Below are 22,561 nucleotides of genomic sequence, written 5' to 3' on the forward strand. Positions count from 1 at the left end.
GAAGTCTATTTTGCAATAAAGGGAAATAAAAGATGAAAAAATCCACAGTAGGTTTTTTTTATTTATTTAATTATAATTCAGAAATTCGCCCTGTAGAGCTGCTGACAGTACGCGGCGCCGGCAGAGAGCGCTTTGCTTGTTAAGGAGAGGCGTAGTTTCTCTCCCTGTCACGGCGACCGTTTAGCGGTATTAGAAATCTGACAGGATTACACATTGTGCAAATTGGCTGGGCTAATTAGGCCGGGGTCGGTTTAAGCGCTTTGTAATTACATGCTCGGGCTCTCCACCGCTATTATGGTGTGTCCTTTATAAGGCAAGCAGGGGGGTATCTCCTATTCCTCAGCAGTGCCTTCATTCCCAATATCACGTGAAGCCTCTGCATTAACCCCCTACTCGCCACGGATCTAAACAGATCCTGTCTGGGTGGGAGGCAGAGACCTTACATACTAAGGCGTCATGTTCCTGGCTATTTGTGTCACTAAGGTGGGGGCGGGAGGGGGATGATGACTGGGCAAAGGAAAGAATTTGGTCAGATGATCCTGATTTCACTATTCACCCATGAGTAAGCAGCACAGGACTTTGGGGAGGGGGGCATCAACAAATTCTCCAGTAGTCCTTTAGTGGGAGGCAAGTGCATAGTTTGGCAACTGATCATCGAACACCGGTCAGAAGTCTGACAGCGGTTACCCTCAGTAAATGACTACCCCATGTCACATTCACTGAGGTCCGGGAAGCCGAGATATGGCGAGTTGTTTGGCAGCATCTTCACATTCTGGAGCGCTGTAGCCGTCCCCGGGCCTGCTTGTACTAATACATTTGTGGCTCCGCAGAGTCAGAATATATATATATATATATATATATATATATATATATATATATATATATATATATATATATTATATTCTTGTACAGCAAATACTTTTAGACTAAAGCCACACATCGTGGAAAAGTTGCAGATCTTCCCTTGTTTTCCAGAGCCAAGATTTGAAAAAGGAATGGGAAATATAAAATAAGTGCCTATACTACTTATACTTCCTCTTATACTTCCTCCTATACTTCTTCCTATACTCCTCTCCCCTGCAGATAGATAGGTTACTGTGACCAGAACCAGCGTATCAGCCCAGCCCTGCAGATAGATAGGTTACTGTCACCAGAACCAGCGTATCAGCCCAGCCCTGCAGATAGATAGGTTACTGTCACCAGAACCAGCATATCACTCCAGCCCTGAAGATAGATAGGTTACTGTCACCAGAACCAGCATATCACCCCAGCCCTGCAGATAGATAGGTTAGTGTCACCAGAACCAGCATATCGCCCAGCCCTGCAGATAGATAGGTTACTGTCACCAGACCCAGCATATCACCCCAGACCTGCAGATAGATAGGTTAGTGTCACCAGAACCAGCATATCACCCCAGCACTGCAGATAGATAGGTTAGTGTCACCAGAACCAGCATATCACCCCAGCCCTGCAGATAGATAGGTTACTGTCACCAGAACCAGCATATCACCCCAGCCCTGCAGATAGATAGGTTACTGTCACCTGAACCAGCATATCACTCCAGCCCTGAAGATAGATAGGTTACTGTCACCAGACCCAGCATATCACCCCAGATAGATAGATGATTCTGGTGACCCTAACCTATCTGCAGGGCTGGGGTTCTGGTGACACATGTCCTTTAAGTATAAGTTGGGCGTGATGTGCGAACTGGTGTGACGTTGGACCCATTTATGTAACCAAATGAGGCTTGCTAGTCCCGTGTCCTCTTACAAATGTAATCTTTATACAGGGGTCAGTTCCCTTCAACTTTTATTATTATTTTTTGCAGATTACTTGTCTTTTATACAACTTGTCCTTCCTGCAGGCGGCAGGTTGTTAAACTTTACTGAAGGGATATAGAGGATGGTAAAAAACAACCACAAATTTCAGCACCTTCAAGGACTGACACACAGACACCAATATAGTTTGCACTTTTTTATATGAAAAAACTTGTTGGGGAGTGACAGCCGAGGCGCAGGATTTACTCTTCACTCTGCAGTAAATTTTCCCTTTAATTAGAATCCTCCTCGGCGCTGAGATGTATTGCAGCATGTCCGTTTTCTGAGAGGAATGTTAAATATTAAGCTGCAGCTCTACCCAGCCGTATAGACTTGGCTGCCGTCCTTGGAAATGACAAGTAATTGGCACTATGGCTTTAATTGACCATGTCAGCACCGATCCTGCAATTATTCCTGACAGCGCCTCCGCGGTGGCTTATCATGGTCACATACATAGCCGCTCATTATGGTTGCTAGTGCTCCGATTTAGGACTCTTATGCCGCCTCCCATTATTTAGTGTTTTAACCATTTGCACGGTCATTATATGATGGCAAGGTAGAAGGAAATGTATGGCGGGTGCCCAGAGAGGCCACAGCTTGATGGACATGGTCATGTCCTGATTCACCTCCACCTGCGTCAGTCGAATAAAAAAAAATTAAAAAAATTTACATTCAATGATTCGTTTAAAATACGATATTAGATATATTATAAAGACCTCGCTTTCTCTGCAGTTGGACAAACGCCTACCCCATATTCAACATGGTCAGAAAATCAAAAAATCTTTGGGTCCACTAGCCGAGTAGGCGGTAACACTACATGACCTATAATATAGCACACACAGGCCTAGAAAAACCCCAGTAGGACCGCCCACTTGTCTAAAAGACCTTGATGTGTATCAACAATAGCAGGGCTTATATCTTTGGAAAAACAGATTTGGGTAACTAAAATACCCAAATGCTGAGGTTGATGGCCAGGGCTTTCCAGACTTGGTGACAGGTCCTCTTTAAAGAAAAATTGTCTAGAATTAATTTTTTATGGGGAAGTGCATATTGAGCATAAACAAGGACATCCTGCAGCCTCCGGTGCATTGTTGATGACTTGTTTCAATGGATGTCATCATGGCGGCCATCTGCCGATTTTGAAGGTTCTCCATTGGACTGTAGTTAGAAGCTTTTTGTGCAAATTCCGTAGTTCCATTTGCAATTTCTGCCCCTCCACACCCTCCCGGGGCTCTTTTTTTCCACCCAGCTACATTCCGGCCAGGGTTATCAGCCGCAACCTCCTCCATTCTGGCTTCACTCACTGTGTCGGGTTGGGAAGAGAAGCGGGGTCATCTATTTAGTAGATTCCATAGCTGACTAGCATTCATTTATTCCAGCACAGTCAGCCAGTAGAATTGTGATGCATTGAGCATCTGTGTGCACAGGCGTCTTCCTTTGATAGGTGTATAAATTGTCATGTTTATGATCCGCAGGTTATGGATTTGTAGACTTTGACAGCCCGGCAGCTGCTCAGAAAGCGGTCTCGGCTCTGAAGGCGACTGGAGTCCAAGCACAGATGGCAAAGGTACCTTTCAATAAGTGTCGAGATCTTTTCCTGCAGGAGAGGTGTCAGGGGATGAAGTCGCTTCTGTTTTCTCTGTAAACATGTCTCTTTCCTTGTGTTTTGTTCCCAGTCGGCCCTTCTTAAATGATGTTAATGAGCAGCTCCAGTTGTTGGAGTGGAGGCTCTGTCGTTCTTCTTACTGCCCTGACTTTCCCCATCTATTACTGGTAAAGAGGATTTCAGATTTTTGCATTGTTAGATCCATTCTCTCCCCCGCCGTCATCTCCAACATGGAGGTCAAGTAGGGAAAATCAATGACGGCAATGTAGCTCTCTAAACACCTGTGGTCTACATCAGTTTGTCAACTGGAGTGGAGAATGGATTAAACACCATTAGTATGTATGTAAACTATCCGATAAACCAGAAGCTCAAAGCCTTCAGCCCCATAGTTGATGGACACAGGCCTATACCATATGTCTTGCTGTAGGTTTAACAATGGTGAATGCCCAGTACATTGGAATCTATGGTTAGCAATAGATTATTGTCCCAGTTGTTCATTTTTCTCACTCTATAGTTTTGTGCCCCTCCAAAGAAAAAAATGGACGGAGTAGAGTCTGCAACTCCTACTGCTCCCCAAACCGTTTGCACACTGACGTCTCAAAAAGTGCAATACTCTCCAAGGATCCCATAATATCCAATATTAGATGAGGCTTGGTGGAAAGCACAAGGTTGTAGGGTCTGCTGTTCATGTGTCTACTAGGCCATCGTCTCTTCAGACAGAATTACTGCCCAGTTCATTTGTGTGACTAAGACTTTTTATTTTTCTTAACATTAAGTTGCTGTCTTAGAAGGTTTCAAATGGGGTGTTTAATGGAGGGAATATTTTTGAGGGTTAAAACCAAAGAAATAATGATCAACTCGGTGAACAACCCCTTCTCCTCCTATTTTTATGCCTACTTGGTCGCTACTATGTGTTCCATCTCGACACTTGAGAAATGCTCACCAAGTCGGTGAGACATTGGGTTGAGTCGTGTGGCCAGCGATTGGCTCAGTGGGCTTTGGGCATGTACGAAGAGGGACAGCAAGGACGTAACAAACTGAAGGGGTTGATAAGGCGATGACTTCTTTTCTGCTTTTAGCCTTTCCCAGCTGGACATCCCATGGGGGAATCTGCTCTTCTCTGTCTTTTTTGGATCAAAGAAGGTTTGTACCTTTGGATTGCATCACAAAGGAAGGGGAACACTCCCTAATATTTTCATGGGAAATCTGTTAGTCTTGTGTCGAGGTCCTTTTGATTAAAAGTAGCTGGTAGATCAGATCTCCGCAACGTGGTGTGAAGTCCATGCTTCCTTAATTTATTCTTGGCATGAGAGTCTTGTAGAAACTAGACTATGAAATGGATTGTCTTGTGAAGACCACCCCTGTACATATGACCTATTATTAAGACATATGGAAGTTATAGTCTGAACTCATATTTATGAACCAGAAAGGCGAACTGCTCTGTAAGTTATGGTGGACCTGAACCATATAGTCCTCTGGAAGGCCACCTTGGAATACTTCAGCAGCCGTTGTAGGACAAATGCCCGGCTGGCTGAGTCTTCTCCCGGCTCAATCATCTGTTTGCTGTAGGTGCCAGGAACAGGTTCCCATATCTCTCCATCACATTCTGGCATTGGCTCTGAATGTTACAAGGGTTGGTCTAGAAATCTACAGATGGTTGGACCAGGTATCTACAGATGGTTGGCGATTGTCTGGTACAATGACTTCTACATCCATGTTGAGTTTATTCAATGTCTGTCCAAACCAAGGTCACAATGTAACACCGTCCCTAACCAAGTACCCCTTAGTCACGTAAGTAGCTCCCAAGGCGATACCTATATAATGTATAGTACAAGGATAAAACAACTATCTACAAGAAATGTGATGCACCTGCACGTACCACCACCCCATGGGATACACGTAAGAGACCGATGGAGTATTAATGAGGAGAAGTACGCTCCTCAAGACGTTGCTCCCAAACAATCGCTCATTTGCCTCGAAACCACCGTCAGCAATGTCGCTTCTAGATCTTCAGATCATTTTACTTTATTGTAAGATCTTAGAGGAGTCAAGAACAGAAATAAGTCACAAAAGCTCCAATTCCTGCAGCAGAATTCGAGAATGACTCACGGTTTTTTCTCTTTATTTCGTGCTGTTCCTTTTCATTTGAAGTCTGTGTCATTCACTTCTTTTGGTGCACAAAGTGTTAATCCTCTACCACAAGAGGCATCCTTGGAGATTGGCCAAGACTGCAGAAAAAAAGAACCATATGTAAGTCACTGGGAGAGGAGGCCGAGACAGATAGACTGAATACATGAACCTTACAGATGTGAATCTTCAGCTCGGCATTCTGCAGTTTACACCCACCATCTGGGGGTTATAAATCAGGGGTTGTTGTCCTGGACAGCGGCCTAACTTAGAAGTGTGGAAAGTTGTGAGATGTGGGTGCCCATCCATCTGTGAGATCTATAGTCTCCCTGTATATAGCGCCATATAAGAAGTTACCAATTTCTTCTACAATGACAGTTTTCTAAGTGTATGTTGTGTTTGAAATGAAGAACATGTGACAAAGTCAATACAAAATATCGTAACACTTGAAGATGGGCCCATTGACAAGCACTGGGGGTGGATGCCTGTCCATCTAGCAGAAAATCTGCAGTATACCAGAGTATGGCGGAAAAACTCTGCTGTCAATAAAAGGCCAATGTTTCACTTTCTAAGAAGCCTCCTGCCTGGTCTTCGCATGTTCTCCACCCGGACCTCTCATCGAAGTGAACAGGAACAGGAAATCTTTCAGGAATATTTTCACGGTGGATTTTGAATGGTGGGTCCTACTGCAAAAATCACCATCTTTAGAGAAGGAGACCTGGGATTTCCTTTGTTGCAGTGCACAGGGTGACTTTTTCATATAACTTGTGCAAAATTTGGAGCAGATTTTGTCCACTGATCTATGGGAAATTTGCATGCATCCTTGTGCTGATCATGCACGTAGGAGATGTCTTCCCTGATGTCTTGGCTCTGAGGAGACAACACTTCTGGCAGATGGTAGGATCAAACATATTGAGGTTTGGTATGCCTCCTTCTTGCTTCTCCTTTGGAGGAGAGCGAAAAGGGCCCCGTGCACAAAGTGTAGGATCTCTCCCTTTACTGTAGGTTACGCTTCTTCCGCGGAGCATTGTATATTTGCAATTTGACCGATGGACAATAAAACTGTTCGGCCTCATTCACATTAGACAGTACACGGATCTGACCAAGACTGATAAATGTGAAGCCATCTTTAATGGAGATAATTGACTTTTACCCCATCATGATGTCATCTGGTCAATTTGCGGAAATCAAATCTGTGCCTAGATCAAGTGACCACGAATGATGTAAGCGATTTTGCCCATGTCAGCGCTTTCTCTATGACTGTATTAGGTTGACATTGGGATACGCAATCACTTCCTTCCTCTTAAGTAGCGGTTTTGCAAAAGAAGAAAAAAAATTAAAGGGATCTCCTAGGTTTTTTAGGAACATTGTTGGGTAATAAGTAGGTATCCAAATGTCTTGGAGGAGTCTCATCGGTAGCATTTAGCATATACATTAGACATTACATTTCACAATAAAGGACTAGATACATCTAATTTATCAGATGCAGAAGTTGGGCTGCAGTATAAAGCATGGGGGCAGAGTAGATTATGAGGGTTTGCTCAAGTATCACTGGGGATCTCTGAGTTAAAAGGGAGTTTTGAGAATGGGCCTGACAACCATTGGTGCGGGTGAGACATCTGCCTGTTCCCGACTGCCCTTAGATCTCCATCTTCAGTGGAATCCAGTGTCGTTTGGAGGCTGCTGGTATACGCCATCATAAATAAGTCAACAGATGCACATGTACAAAGCCGCTTCTCATTATATACCGTATATGTCGCTTCAAAGGAGCAGCTTCAAAGTCATTGCCTGATAAACAGCAGAAAAGAGAAAAAACAACTTCAGCGCGCCGCACCTTTCAAGTGCACGAGGGCTATTATTTCACAACTACAAATGAGTCTGTTACAGAACAATTTGTCAGACGTGGCGACGAGTCCTCCATAGCATCTGCGAGAGAGTTACGGTATTACACTGCCTAACTGGAAATAAGTAATGTCTATAACTGCATCTACTGCCTGTCTGGAGACATGATTGCTGTACTGAGCTGCTTCTATCTAAGCAGGGGTGGGACCATAGAAGGTGTAGAGGGCGTGTTCACAGCTACGGCCTGGCCTCTGAGGTTCTCATGGTACCCTCCTCTGCACCTAAATTCTCAATATCACATAATTGGGGGCCACATATATACCTCCAAGTGATGCATAGTCCCCACATCTAAAATGCCTCCATTGCTGGTGAGAAAGTCACCTCTAATTCACCGGTCTCCCATTTTTTTTCAGTATTTCATATTCAGTAGTCTGCAGCATTCTGGATCGTTCATGTTATGTAGGATATTCTTGTTGCCATTGGCAGTGAAGTCCTGGGAATCAGTGGTCAGTAAACATTTAGTTTAGACACAACATTGCAGTGTTGTAATTTGGCTGGAGGAACAACTTCCCAGCGAGAATATGGCCGAGTATTTTGTTATGCAATGAGATTGTTCTTCCAGGATCCAGCACTGTAGATGGTGTGAAGCGTCAGATAACTATTGGCTGAGAAGTCCTCCTTCCTGACCCCTCCATTAATCTACATGACCCAGTTGGACGAGCGTGTCTGTTTATTCCAGTAGGAATCGGAGATCAGCGGCTGCCATGTACTTCAGAGGACGCTTATGTCTGAAAGAACAAAGGAGTGGACAGTCTTGAATATAGACTTTCTTCTCCTCCCTCCATTATACAGGATCTTTGTAGACTCTAGGCTCCTTGACTTATTGGGTAAGGGCACATCCACCAAACCAATCCGTGTAAAAAAAAAAAAAACCTCGAAAAAAACGGACACTCGTTACGAAGTCAAGTATCATTTGTGTCTGCCATAGAACGGATTTGTTGCATCCGTTTTAATGTTCTTCTGATCATTCAATGGACCAGAAGAACGGAATCTCAGACACATCCGTTGACTTGGTGTTCCTGGGTTACTCGGCCATTTTTGGGTGCACTTATTGAATCCAAACTGGTTTGTTCGATTGCACAATATGAATGTTTTGTGAGTTGTATACATAGCGTAGCGATCTAGTCTCGCATGTAGGATATGACCAACACATAAATTAGAAGCAGACCCGTTCAGAGGAGACATGTCTCCAATCTGTCTTGTGTCTTCCCGTACGGGGTCCGCACAGGGGCCACTACCGATCTGTTACTGGTGAGCGAACTCTCCAAGCAAGAGAAATAAGATGTTTTGTGCTTATGCCAAGTCTCTCTTTTTTTTCTTCTTCTTCCTCCTCTTCTTTCGCTGTGTTTTAGGAACCGTTCCACACGCACAGGGAGGTTTTCTTAATTTCTTTCAGATGACTGAGGTTTTTTTTTTTATATCCATTTAGAGATGTTTGTTCCTCCTCTGTGCGGTAACCGGAGCCAAGGGCTTGCAGCTTCTTATTCTGAACCAGGGATGACAAGATCTATTCTCAGTGTGGGATTTTTTTTTGTTCTTACTTATATTTAGGATTGGTCTAAGTGGTTTATCATGTCAGCGGTGAACTACATCTCCCATAATGCTTAGCTGACAGATGGCAGTATGGTAACCTTGTCAGTGTGCGGAGCTTTTGGCTTTTCATTGGTTTCATTAACCTTTACCTATAAGACCTTATTCACATGGATGTCCATTTTTCAGCTGTGAAAAAATTGATGCATTAGTCAGTTTTTTGTATTTTTTTAAATGGCCAATTTGCATTCAATTCATGTCCCTTTTTGATTTGCATTTGCTATTAAGAGACCGCCGTGTTTGCAACACTCTATCATTAAACCAATTTCATGTATCCCTTTAAGGAATTAATAAGGGTTTAATTGAGGATCTTTAAGGAGGTCTTCTCTGGAGGACCTGCCTTGTCCTGAATTACACAAACAACCTCATTGATATAACTGAGCACATTGTAATGCTTGGTTTCCCCTGTGGTGGCGCTGCAGGGAAATTGAACACTTACAGCCAAGGTTCATCATCGATTACTGTCGATCAGTCAATAACTCCTACTGTCAGACACTGGTCACGGTTTTTTTTCAGTGTGTCCATGAAGATGTCTCTCCCCGAGATTGCTACGTTTTTCCGACCTCTTTAATTCCAAGACCCTCCTGTGATTTTCTGTAGTAAATCAGTGACCCCACTGCAGGATCATAGCTATGATACACAGCACATAGGTCATATAGTAGAGGCTTGTGCATAAAAATATCACTTGTAAATACATACTGCCCCCTACTGGTATGACGTGTGGTCCAGTGTAAGGGGAGTATGGCCATGGCTGATGTGTTTTCCATGTCAGGTTCTTTCTGTCATTGATGGGAAATCAATTAGGATGATATATTTTACTAGTGGGGCCCGTGAACATCTTATAGTAAATCATATTTACTAGTATATTTTTCTTAAAGTGACACGGTTATGTCCTCCAGTAAAAAAATAAATGGAATAAATATCCCTTTTAAAAGGGTCCTACACTTCTCCAGACATGTTAGTTTTAGCAAATACTTCTAACAATCCTGGGGCAATTACTGTGATGTTTACATTGTGCATTCCTCTGTTACTCCTCTTGGAATTGTATGACCAAAGTGACAGTAGGGCTTTACCTCCTCTTAGTAGGATGGGTCCAGCACAATCTGAAACGGTCACCAGTGATCAGTTTACCACCAGTTGTCAATTTACTTAGATTTCCAGGAGGAATAACAGAGGGGCATAATGTAGAGTTGAATTAATTGCTAAAATAGAAAGGGTATCTGATGGGTCCTCTGTAAATGACAAATAAAGGGGTTCTCTGGGGTAAATTAAAAGCTCGCTGGGGGTGGAGTAAAATATACAAAATCAATTATATGCCCTTGTCCTCCTGGTTTCCCCCTCCCTCCAAGGAATGCCCAAGGGGGTCACGTTTTGCAGCAGCAGTAAAGTGTCACTCACAGTAGAGGAAATTGCATTCTGATCAATGAATTTTTTTTATTTTTTTTTTACGTTTTTATTTTTTCTGTCCTGGGTGTGGTCAGGAAGTTTTAGTAATGCCGTTTGTGTAAGAGCAATGAGTCAGGCTCTTTAAATCCTCGCATGTTTTCCCGAGGTGAGACTCCCCGGGCCCGTCATGTTTTTGTGGCTTGGCTCCCATACTGGCAGGGGTTCAGAGCCAGCTCTTTGAAAAGTCTCCGTACAAAGTTTAACACTTTAAAACTTCAAAGCGGAGGAGGGAGTGGACGCGAGAGAAACCGAATATGAACTCGGCTGAGTCACTTGTCTCCCCCCCTCTTTGCCTATGTTCTCTGCTCCTTCAGAAAACACCCGCTCTGGCGTACACCGTGTAACTGTCTGCTGGTGTATGGATGAACATGGGATGAGACCCTGCAAATATTTAACTAAAGGCCGAGAAAGTAAATTTATTATTATTATTATTATTATTATTATTATTAATAATAATAATAATAATAATAATAATAATTTTTTTTATTATGCTATTATTATTTGCTAAACTTTTTCCTATAATCATGAGTATAGCCACCAAAACAACTGGTATGGCACCTGCTAAGGGACCCAAAAACTAAGCCACCCATGTTCACTTAAAGGGATTCTACCATTAAAAACTTTTTTTTTTTCTCCCTAACACGTCGGAATAGCCTTAAGAAAGGCTATTCTTCTCCTACCTTTAGATGTTTTCTCCGCACCGCCCTTCAGTTAAAACTCCATTTTCCGCCGGTATGCGAATTAGTTCTCTCGCAGCATTGGGGGTGTCCCCAATGCCGCGAGAGAACTCTCTAGCGCCGCCTCCATCTTCTGGAACAGGGTCTTCACCGCGTCTTCTTCCAGGGGTTGGCTTCAAACTTCTAGGCCTAGGGTAAAGCCGACTGCGCATGCCCACCGGCCACAAGAAAATGGCCGCTTACACAGTATTGTAAGCGGCCATCTCCTTATTGCCGGCAGGCATGACCAGTAGGCTGCCCGAGGCCTAGAAGTTTGAAGCCAGCGCCGGAAGAAGACGCAATGAGAGGCCGTTCCTAAAGAATATGGAGGCGGCGCTGGAGAGTTCTCTTGCAGCATTGGGGAGCCCCCAGTGCTGTTTGAGTGCTGGGGCCCGCCCCCAGTGCTGTTTGAGCGCTGGGGTCCGCCCCTAGTGCTGCAAGATAACTAATTTGCATACCGGCGGAAAACGGGATTTTAACCGAACAGCAGCGCGGAGAAGACAACAAAAGGTAAGAGAAGAATAGCCTTTCTTAAGGCTATTCCAACGTGTTAGGGAGAAAAAAAAGGTTTTTAATGGTAGAATTGCTTTAATAATAAAGTGGCCTCTTACCACCTCCACCAATTTTTCATTCTATAACAGGCTCCGCTCTACTGATTCCAGCATAGTTGGAATTTTTTCTCTAGCCCCCGCCATTCAAGAGAAATCAATGCTGTTAGTTTTGTTGCCTGATAGGTCACTGGGCTCTCTAATGTCAAGTGGGTGGTGCTGTGACTCTTGTCCCCCTGCCCGCTCCTGCCTCACATCACCAACTTTACTGATTGGCGCTGTCACCCTGAGCATTTTGATGTTTTCTTTATCCAAATCTGTTCAGCCATTCCACAGATATAAACCCTGTTAGTGTAAATGTAAATTAGGAACTAGTGGACAAGTGGGTGGTAACACTGTGGTTACTCTGGGGGCGGGGTCTCTGTGTGCTTGATGTCATGCATGATTACTGTCCACTTGGCTAATAGACTGTAATTTACACCAACACTAACGGGGCTTATATCTGAGGAATGGCTGAACAGATTTGGATAAATTAAAAACAATGCTCAGGGTGCCAGTGCCGATTAGATGATGGATGTCTTTGGGCTTTTCAGAGCAGGTACTCGTGTAAATCCTTCCTCTTCTCTCTGGTATCTGCCATGACATACATAGTTGTAAAAATGAAGAATTAAGGAATGTATGCTCGCAGAAAACATTTCACAAGTAATCTGAATTATGTCCAAATATTCCAGATACCTGTCAGGTTGTAAGGGCAACATAAACACAAAGGTACAGGAACTATCCCCCGGTGTTACCTGACCTTAGGCATTAAGTGTGCAGAATGTATGTTCAAGATGTCAGATCTTCTGATGTATCAGGAAGTTTAGTATTGATGACATTCTTAGAATAGATCATCAATATCGGGTAAGAAGGGACCCAATACCCAGGACCCCCATGATCAATTGATTGAAGTGCCTGCGGTATTCAGACAAGTGTTACTTCTGCTTTACGGAGCCGTGACATACAGTATGTTCATGTTGCAGCTCAGTCCCATTTAAATGAGTAGGGCTGAGCTGCAATGCCAAGAACAGCCACTATACAATGTATGGCACTGTGCCAGGGGAGCGGTGAAGAGGCTTTAACTCTTGTCCAAAATCTGCCTTTGGCCCACATTGACCAGCACTGGCTCAGACTACCCAAGAAAAGTCATGCTGAACCCATCGCAACTCCAAAGGCAAAGTTATGTCGTTGCAAAATTTTGGTCAATTTTGCTTTTCCATTGCAAAGGTTTCAATACGTTTCCTGCAGTATTGTTTCACATACTCTCTCTTACTGTCAGATACATCTCCAATATCCATAGTCTAAACAAGGCCGAGTACAGCAACGTAAATTTAGCTGGAACGCTTCAAGCCTGATATGTGGAGATTGTTCATATTCACATGCTGGTAGGTGTCGTCTAGAAGCCTGAAAATGGCTGACATGCTATAGATTCCATATACTGAACCTGAAGATATGACCTGACGTCAAAGTAGACAAAGCAATCGTTCTGAAGAAATTCTCAATCTCGAAGATATTTATAATGGTACAACGGCGCTCTCCATGTATCTGATGCAAGAACAGACCCATGGAAATCATAAACGTGTTCTGTGACGGACCACCAGTAGTCAAATCTATAGAAAACTGGCCATATGTGCTTGTGCAGATCCCTCCATACACACGCACAATCATACCGACCAAGCATGCATGTGTTCTCCATAAAGAGAGAGGAATTAGGCTGCTGTCAGACACCTTAGACAATAGCTTATCTCTCACCAGAACAAAGGATAGGACATATTGACATGTAATATACCCAACCCTTGGTTGCCCAACGTCTGCCATGTTTCTATTTGATATGCCATTGGCTATACTAGATAGGCTGAATGTCTAATATCTTCTTTTGCTCCAATGATAAATTCAATCCATTCTAAATCTGTATTTTTCTTATTTTAGCAACAAGAGCAAGACCCAACGAACCTGTATATATCCAACCTGCCGTTATCGATGGACGAACAAGAGCTTGAAAATATGTTGAAGCCATTCGGGCAGGTCATATCCACAAGGATACTTCGCGATTCCAGCGGCACCAGTCGTGGAGTTGGGTTCGCAAGGTGAGACTTTTTGGAAAATTAAAAAAAAAAAATCAAATACTGTAAAAATACATTGATACAGATTTCAATATTGAGCTATTATCATGAGCTGTAGGATTTTAGATTTATTTTATTTTTTTGCGCGACTTGATATTAGTTTTTCCATTTCTTCCCCATCAGGATGGAATCGACGGAGAAATGTGAAGCCGTCATCAATCATTTTAATGGAAAGTTTATTAAGACACTTCCTGGTGTATCAGGTTTGTATTCTCCATCAATAATGATACTTTGGAGGCTTTTATGAGGCGAACGCAAGAAGTAGCTCAATGTAACTGAATTTGTGTATAATATGCATAATATATAATATAAGATATATCCTATCCTACTATCCTATCCTAATGTGAAAGTTTGTGTGTTTGGATGTTTGTTCCTCAATCACGCAAAAACGGCTGAACGGATTTGCATGAAATTTGCCACGTACATAGATAGGAACCCCGTTTAACACATAGGCTACTTTTTATTCCAGTAAATGACGTCACTACACGACCGCAGTGAAGGAATTTAGGTTCACACAACACGAAAGGACCTGTGATGACGCCATCAGGTCACAGGTCCTTGAGCCATTCTCAGATAGGATCATGTTAGGCGGTGGGCGGAGCTACATGCTATTTTGCGGGCGGAGCTATATAGGATGAAGCTGGACAGTGTGAAAGTTGAAGAAAATGGAGTCTCATAGAAGCTCAGGAGACTACAGAACATGCAGTCTGTGTGTGGGCAAGAGGACTAGATTGGGTGTAGAGTTTCAGTGAGTACTACAGGGAATGTGTTGTTCTGCCTCTGATGGGGTAGGGGGGAGAACTTTGGCACATTTCAGCAACATCTGTTCAGCCCTTTGTAACACAAAAGCTGCTCAGACAGTCACATAACCAAACCCCTATAATCACAATTGCTCGATGTAGCAGAGTTTAGGCAGCACTTTAGCACACCTCTATAGGCTCTCTATATGCAAACATGTACATACAGCTGGGTATCCTATGCATATGCAGCGATGTAGCAGAGCCAAGACGCGGGAGCAAGCTGATCGAAATGTCGCAAATTTCTGCAACATCTGTTCAGCCATTTCCAACACAGAAGTTGCTCTCACACTGACATAAGAACACCCCTCTAATCCAAATGGCCAGATGTAGCAGAGCTTAGGCAGCGCTGTAGCACAGCTGAGTACACTGTCCATATACAGGGATGTACATACAACTGAGTATGCTGCGCATTTGCTGCGATGCAGCAGAGCTGAGACGCGGGAGCAGGCGGATCATCCACAACAGCAATTGGCTAAATATAAGCAGCTCAGCGCCAACACCAACCCGCAGACAAAGTCGCAGGCAGATGCTAGTGTGTGTGTGTGTGTGTGTATATATATATATATATATATATATATATATATATATATATATTTCCATGCTATATAGGTATTGTATACCCCTAAGATGTATCTGCATTGCATAGAATATTCATAAAATTCCTCTCTGATTTTGTATCTTTATGTTTATGCAAACATGTTTCCATAATAACAGACTACAAACAAACCCCACATACATGGAGTCACATTAACTGTATGTTTTCCACTCGGTAGATTAGGAAGACGATAAAACAGATGATATCTTTTTAATATGAGCCCCAGCGATGAATTCTGAGGCCGATTCGCAACATGTCACGCTTTTCCTGGAACGTAGGAATTCAAGTGTTTATAATGTAAAGCTGATATTGCACATTCCTTTAAGTGTTAACTCTTTATACTCTGCTGTATCACTAACAAGGACACTGATCTAAGGCATAGAGGGTGACGGCAGTATATGCAATCCCATAAGGCACCATACCACAGAGCCCTATAGGACAGTATGTGCCACGATACAATTCTCTATGTTTTTAGTAGGGAAAGCCCTGTTCACATGGCGTGCAGTATCACATACCATTACTTTTTCCTGTTAGATTTACATAGCATCCTTTGTATACCTCTTTATGACATTGGATTCATATGGCGGTACAGTAAAGGCACTGTGTATGTTCTGAGTTAATAGATTGGGGTCCTGATTTCTTGGAAGAGTAGAGAGCAGCTGTAAGGACCATCCCTCGCCTCTGAAGGGCCAGTCCTGTTCTGCATGGAGCCACCCACTGGTGTGAATAGACGCAGTGTAATGCATTATTTTCTCCATGTTGTGCTGCTGTAGAGGAATTGAATTGCTTAGTACCAGGTTTCCCTACACATTATAGTTTAGAGCTTGGGGTCCCAGCTCGGGGACTCTTTGCATTCGGTTTATGGTCAGTAGACACTTGCATCTAGTGGAAATTGACATGGTAACAATTGTCTGTTTGAAGAAAAGTGGCTCCATGTTTGGGGTGAGTTCACACTGCTGCGTATGGCAAACTGCAAAAACGGCTTAAGACGTCAGATCCGTTTTAAAACAAAAAAAAAAAAATAAAAAAATTCAGCCCGTTTTTGGTGCTTGTATTGAAGCGTCTGAATGATTTGGAGCATTTTTCTCCTTAAGATATGAAAAGATAAGAAAGAGAAAAAAAACTAGCAAATTCAGTAGGAAAATTTTAATGTTTTGAGGCCGAAAATCTTTAAAAATAGCTCTAAAAGAAGCAATGTGAATCCACCCTTAAAATGGGGGTTGGAGTCCAGGTACATTGCAATGGAAGGGAGAAGTCACATCAAAGTTGTGTATGGGGGGAGCATTTTCTATTTAGATTACAATTTCCAAAAAAAATTTAGGGGTGCTATGTCCTGGCTTTCATCTACTAGACGGAGTGGGAGCTGGAATAATAAGAGTGTGCACTACATTCCCATACAATTGGTTTCAATTGGAACGGTGTAATACTTCATTTCCCCTTTAGAGGCGCTGTAGGTAAATTGGACATTTACTGTTGCACATGCAGGGGGTTGGAACATCAGTACAGGCAGACAGACCTTTTAGAGAAAACCTTGATAACGTGACATAACAGGAAATCCCACAGATGCCACGCACAAGAGTCAGCGGGACAAAGTCTATATTAATCCAAAGAGCTGATGACTGGATCCTGGGATTGTTTCCGGATCGTACCGTCATCTGCTCCGGGAGATATCAACGACGTATCTGTATCGATTCTATTTTTTTATGGTGTTGTGTTTTTTTGTTTGCACACCTTCCTGGTGTCATTGACAGGGATCTTCTGATCGTGTACAGTATGTCTCAGCTTTGTGAATCAGAAGGATGAGTGATCTCGAAGTAAATGAAACTATATATGATTCACCATCAATGGGCGCACCTCCCAGATAGAGAATCCGAGCCGCCAGTAATTATAACGTGCCGAGGACGGGGGAAGATTTATGAGCTACTTGCAGGGAAAAAAAGGATATGAAACATTATTACATTAGTCCTGGAATCACTATTGGCGTTACCGTGTCAGACTGATAAGGGGTAATTTATATCAGAATTATCACGGGACGGCCTTTCATGTTTTATTTCTGCCGGAGTATTTGCGGTCACGCCTCTCATGAGGTGGATGTGTATACTGAGGCGTGTTGGATATAGCAAAGCTTTATAGAGCTAGTTTTATAGCCTTTTGCAGGGGTGAAGTTTGTTCGTAATTGGCCATAAAATGCAATATTAGAGAAGATTGTATAAGGTACAGAACTAAAAGGGGTTGTCCAAGACTATGTATTCTTAGGAAAGGTCCTCTGTGCCAAATTGGTTGGGGTTCGGCTATTGGCACCCCCATTGATCAGCTGATATCTGCAGAACGCATAGTCAGAAGCGGACAGCTCCATATACTGTGTAGTGGCCGTGCCACGCTACTACAGCTCAACACCTCATATATATATATATATATATATATATATATATATATATATATATATATATATATATATATATAGTCTTGGACAACCCCTTTGAAGGTATAACGCTTAAAGGGGTTGTTTCAAGAACACCACCTTTCTCCATATGACCTACTAGGGCGCAACGCACATTATAGTCAACCTTCTATAGGAACCCCCTCTATATTAGACTTTTCTCTGCCATCTTATGGTCTGAGTAACCAGTATGTAATTTTAGATCATCAGATCATGGTGGTCCGACATGAGTTATCCCCATCAGCCATCAGTGCTACAACATACACAAAACAGACTCCTCTGGGAGGGGGGGGGGGTTGTCTCTTTTTTTAATGTATATTGTGACCCCCATATAGGGCTCACAATGTAAATTTTTACCTATCAGTATGTCTTTGGGGTATGGGAGGAAATCCACGGGGAGAACATACAAACTCCTTGCAGTTGTCTTTGGCAGGATTTGAACCCAGGACTCCAGCGCTGCAGTGCTAACCACTGAGCCACCATGTTTTCCCAGACTTCTCTGTTTTCTATGTAATTTCTGAGCCAGATCACTGTAGTTCAGCTCCCATTGACTTATTTGCAGTAACCCGCACCAGTGCACACCATAGAGACAGACAGTGGAGCTGCTGCAGACCTCTGGGAGAGAGGGGCCTCGACCCTGGTTCCTTCTTTTTGCTTTTGGGTGATGACAACCTGTGCAGAACTTTCACTCCAGACAAATTTCATTGCTAGTGTACATGAGTATAGGGCTTTGACAAAAGAATATGGGGGGCAAAAGCAAAAAAGCGGGCCCTTCAGTCCTGGGTGGCGAAACCAAAGACCATGAGAGCCCATCTGGACCTTTGCTTTGGTGTTGCCTCTGTTCTATGTCCCCCAAGACTTCCATACAGATTCCTATTCGGAAAGGAAGTGATTGTTAAAACATTTTATTGTTGCATTTACATAGTAATAAAATAGATATATAATGGACTGTATTATAATGGACTAAATTGCCCCCTTTCCCCCCCTTCCCGGCCATCTTGGTAATAGACCCAGCTTTGTATTGCACCGCAGCCTAGTAATACATTTGGACGCTACCTTGAATTCATTCCTTGCTGTCTCCTTTGCCAATATGAGCAGGCCCTGACTGCATAGCCATTAGGAAGCCATTGTTAATAAGAATGCCGCCGCTTTTTGTTTCCGTCCTATCTAGCAGTGCTTTAATTGTGAAGCTATATCTGAGTCCGGATGTAAATGTCGTCTCTTCCAGCCCTTTGTTAGGAAATTAACTTGCTGGAGGCTGTGGTACGTTCACGGGGGCTGAACTGAGAGGGGATAAAATGGAATAATAAGCCTGGCTGAGCTGCTGTACGCTCCCCTCGGCACCGCACTCAGCAGGTATACGGGGAGCGTTCTGTAGATGTCAGCTAAAGACTGGAGAACAGGGACGCTCGGGTACAGGGCCGCAAGCTCTAAATTAGCCCCAAAGAGAGCTGCATTCTGCTTTATGAAATCATCTGTAACACCGGCCCTCTTAACATCAGCGATTTAAGCCCACGTTGCTTTTTGCCAGCTAGGACTCTTTGCTTCTCACCAGTCCTGAGGATACTATGAGATATATTTTTCGTTTTTTGCATATCACTTGGCAAGATGTGTCCTAACACGACTGCAAACTCTGGGAACGGACTGATGTGTTAATTGACTCTGTAACATTTTTAAGGCTGATGTGAGGGACGCCTCTGCTGACTGACTGTAAACAGACATTAAGTATAGTCAAGCCGATTGAAGGTTCCCACAAATGAGGTGTTTGCCAGTCGTGGCAGAAATCTACCCGGGGACACAAAGGCCTGAGGACCTCAATCCGCACCAGTAGACTCTCCATATGATTTGCTTCATTATAGAGCGGTTGTCTTAAAATGATGACCCAATAGTAGACTAGTCGCTGTTATTGGGTCTGGTTGTGTTTTAGTTATTGCTTTTGTACTTTTATGGTTGTTTTCTGACCTCTAAAACAGGAGAAAATGTTATAAACGAACCAAAAAAAAAAATTAGGTCTCCAATCCACCAACAATCCATCATAGATGCTGCAGGGATCCCCTGACACATGACGAATAAAACTAGTCAATTGCCCCATCAGTAACATGGCATAAACTGTATCATGGATTCCAGCAAGGCTCACAGGCTTTCTCTATGACTATGGGGTAAGCAGGACTCACAGGCTTTCTCTATGACTATGGGGTCAGCAGGGCTCACAGGCTTTCTCTATGACTATGGGGTCAGCAGGACTCACAGGCTTTCTCTATGACTATGGGGTAAGCAGGACTCACAGGCTTTCTCTATGACTATGGGGTCAGCAGGGCTCACAGGCTTTCTCTATGACTATGGGGTCAGCAGGGCTCACAGGCTTTCTCTATGACTATGGGGTCAGCAGGGCTCACAGGCTTTCTCTATGACTATGGGGTAATCAGGACTCACAAGCTTTCTCTATGACTATGGGGTAAGCAGGACTCACAGGCTTTCTCTATGACTATGGGGTCAGCAGGGCTCACAGGCTTTCTCTATGACTATGGGGTAAGCAGGACTCACAGGCTTTCTCTATGACTATGGGGTCAGCAGGACTCACAGGCTTTCTCTATGACTATGGGGTCAGCAGGACTCACAGGCTTTCTCTATGACTATGGGGTCAGCAGGACTCACAGGCTTTCTCTATGACTATGGGGTCAGCAGGACTCACAGGCTTTCTCTATGACTATGGGGTAAGCAGGACTCACAGGCTTTCTCTATGACTATGGGGTCAGCAGGGCTCACAGGCTTTCTCTATGACTATGGGGTCAGCAGGACTCACAGGCTTTCTCTATGACTATGGGGTAAGCAGGACTCACAGGCTTTCTCTATGACTATGGGGTCAGCAGGGCTCACAGGCTTTCTCTATGACTATGGGGTCAGCAGGGCTCACAGGCTTTCTCTATGACTATGGGGTCAGCAGGGCTCACAGGCTTTCTCTATGACTATGGGGTAATCAGGACTCACAAGCTTTCTCTATGACTATGGGGTAAGCAGGACTCACAGGCTTTCTCTATGACTATGGGGTCAGCAGGGCTCACAGGCTTTCTCTATGACTATGGGGTAAGCAGGACTCACAGGCTTTCTCTATGACTATGGGGTAAGCAGGACTCACAGGCTTTCTCTATGACTATGGGGTCAGCAGGGCTCACAGGCTTTCTCTATGACTATGGGGTAAGCAGGACTCACAGGCTTTCTCTATGACTATGGGGTCAGCAGGACTCACAGGCTTTCTCTATGACTATGGGGTCAGCAGGACTCACAGGCTTTCTCTATGACTATGGGGTCAGCAGGACTCACAGGCTTTCTCTATGACTATGGGGTCAGCAGGACTCACAGGCTTTCTCTATGACTATGGGGTCAGCAGGGCTCACAGGCTTTCTCTATGACTATGGGGTCAGCAGGACTCACAGGCTTTCTCTATGACTATGGGGTCAGCAGGGCTCACAGGCTTTCTCTGTGACTATGGGGTAAGCAGGGTGCACAGGCTTCTCTATGACTATGGGGTAAGCAGGGCTCACAGGCTTTCTCTATGACTATGGGGTCAGCAGGGCTCACAGGCTTTCTCTATGACTATGGGGTAAGCAGGACTCACAGGCTTTCTCTATGACTATGGGGTCAGCAGGGCTCACAGGCTTTCTCTATGACTATGGGGTCAGCAGGACTCACAGGCTTTCTCTATGACTATGGGGTAAGCAGGACTCACAGGCTTTCTCTATGACTATGGGGTCAGCAGGGCTCACAGGCTTTCTCTATGACTATGGGGTCAGCAGGGCTCACAGGCTTTCTCTATGACTATGGGGTCAGCAGGGCTCACAGGCTTTCTCTATGACTATGGGGTAATCAGGACTCACAGGCTTTCTCTATGACTATGGGGTAAGCAGGACTCACAGGCTTTCTCTATGACTATGGGGTAAGCAGGGCTCACAGGCTTTCTCTATGACTATGGGGTCAGCAGGGCTCACAGGCTTTCTCTATGACTATGGGGTAAGCAGGGTGCACAGGCTTCTCTATGACTATGGGGTAAGCAGGGTGCACAGGCTTCTCTATGACTATGGGGTCAGCAGGGCTCACAGGCTTTCTATAAGAGTCCCGGTTGCAATTATACAAGTGAACACTGAAATAAATCTCAAAAAATATATTTTCTCAAGCTTAGCACATACTTCTAGCTGCCCTATAATATGACTTGGAAGACTTACCTAATTTGCAGTAACATATGACTATATGCATTGGGTGTTCAATGGGTTTTTTTTTGCTTTTTTTCCCCTGATCTGCTAATAAGCTGTTTGATGCATTGCGGACTTCACCATTGTTCTCATTGCACCAATTTAACACATAGAGACTGGTTTCTCGAAGACTTGATTTTACCAGAATTTTTTGGTGAACCCATCAGAATATATTAGGACCTATCTATTACAGGGCTGGGTTTCTATATAAGCTCTACTTTATGATATTCTCAGGAGTTGGGTTTGTCTTGTTACAGAAGAATGTCCATGACTTAATGGTTACAATTTCACATCTTGAGCAGTCTCTTAGTGCCTTTCTCCTTAGGGACACAAGATAGATGGCTTATCTCTTACTTTCTCTTGCTCCTTCCTGCAGCTCCCACAGAAGCCCTGCTGTGCAAGTTTGCTGACGGAGGACAGAAGAAGAGACAGACCCAGAACAAATATGTCCAGAATGGAAGAGCCTGGCCGAGAGAGGGCGAGGTGAGACTTGTAAGTCTTTCCATAAAATTTCAGGGTGGGGGCATGAATGAGTAGCTTAAAAACATGACTCACAAGACTTCTT

The 22,561-nt window shown here is 43.7% G+C and overlaps 1 protein-coding gene across 8 annotated transcripts in view; it reads left to right on the forward strand.

Annotated features, from left to right (window-relative positions):
- Positions 1-22,561, forward strand: part of RBMS1 (RNA binding motif single stranded interacting protein 1) — a 213,338-nt gene that overhangs the window by 168,539 nt on the left and 22,238 nt on the right. For 6 of the 8 annotated variants that reach the window (XM_075284498.1, XM_075284500.1, XM_075284502.1 and 3 more), the window contains exons 4-7: positions 3,293-3,384; positions 13,721-13,878; positions 14,038-14,117; positions 22,373-22,488. In XM_075284498.1, coding sequence (XP_075140599.1) covers positions 3,293-3,384; positions 13,721-13,878; positions 14,038-14,117; positions 22,373-22,488 — 446 coding nt within the window. The remainder of the gene's footprint in view (positions 1-3,292; positions 3,385-13,720; positions 13,879-14,037; positions 14,118-22,372; positions 22,489-22,561) is intronic. The other 2 variants (XM_075284501.1, XM_075284503.1) reach the window with 1 other exon arrangement.

This window comes from Leptodactylus fuscus, chromosome 8 (assembly GCF_031893055.1).
Source record: "Leptodactylus fuscus isolate aLepFus1 chromosome 8, aLepFus1.hap2, whole genome shotgun sequence".
Classification (NCBI taxonomy): Eukaryota; Metazoa; Chordata; class Amphibia; order Anura; family Leptodactylidae; genus Leptodactylus; species Leptodactylus fuscus.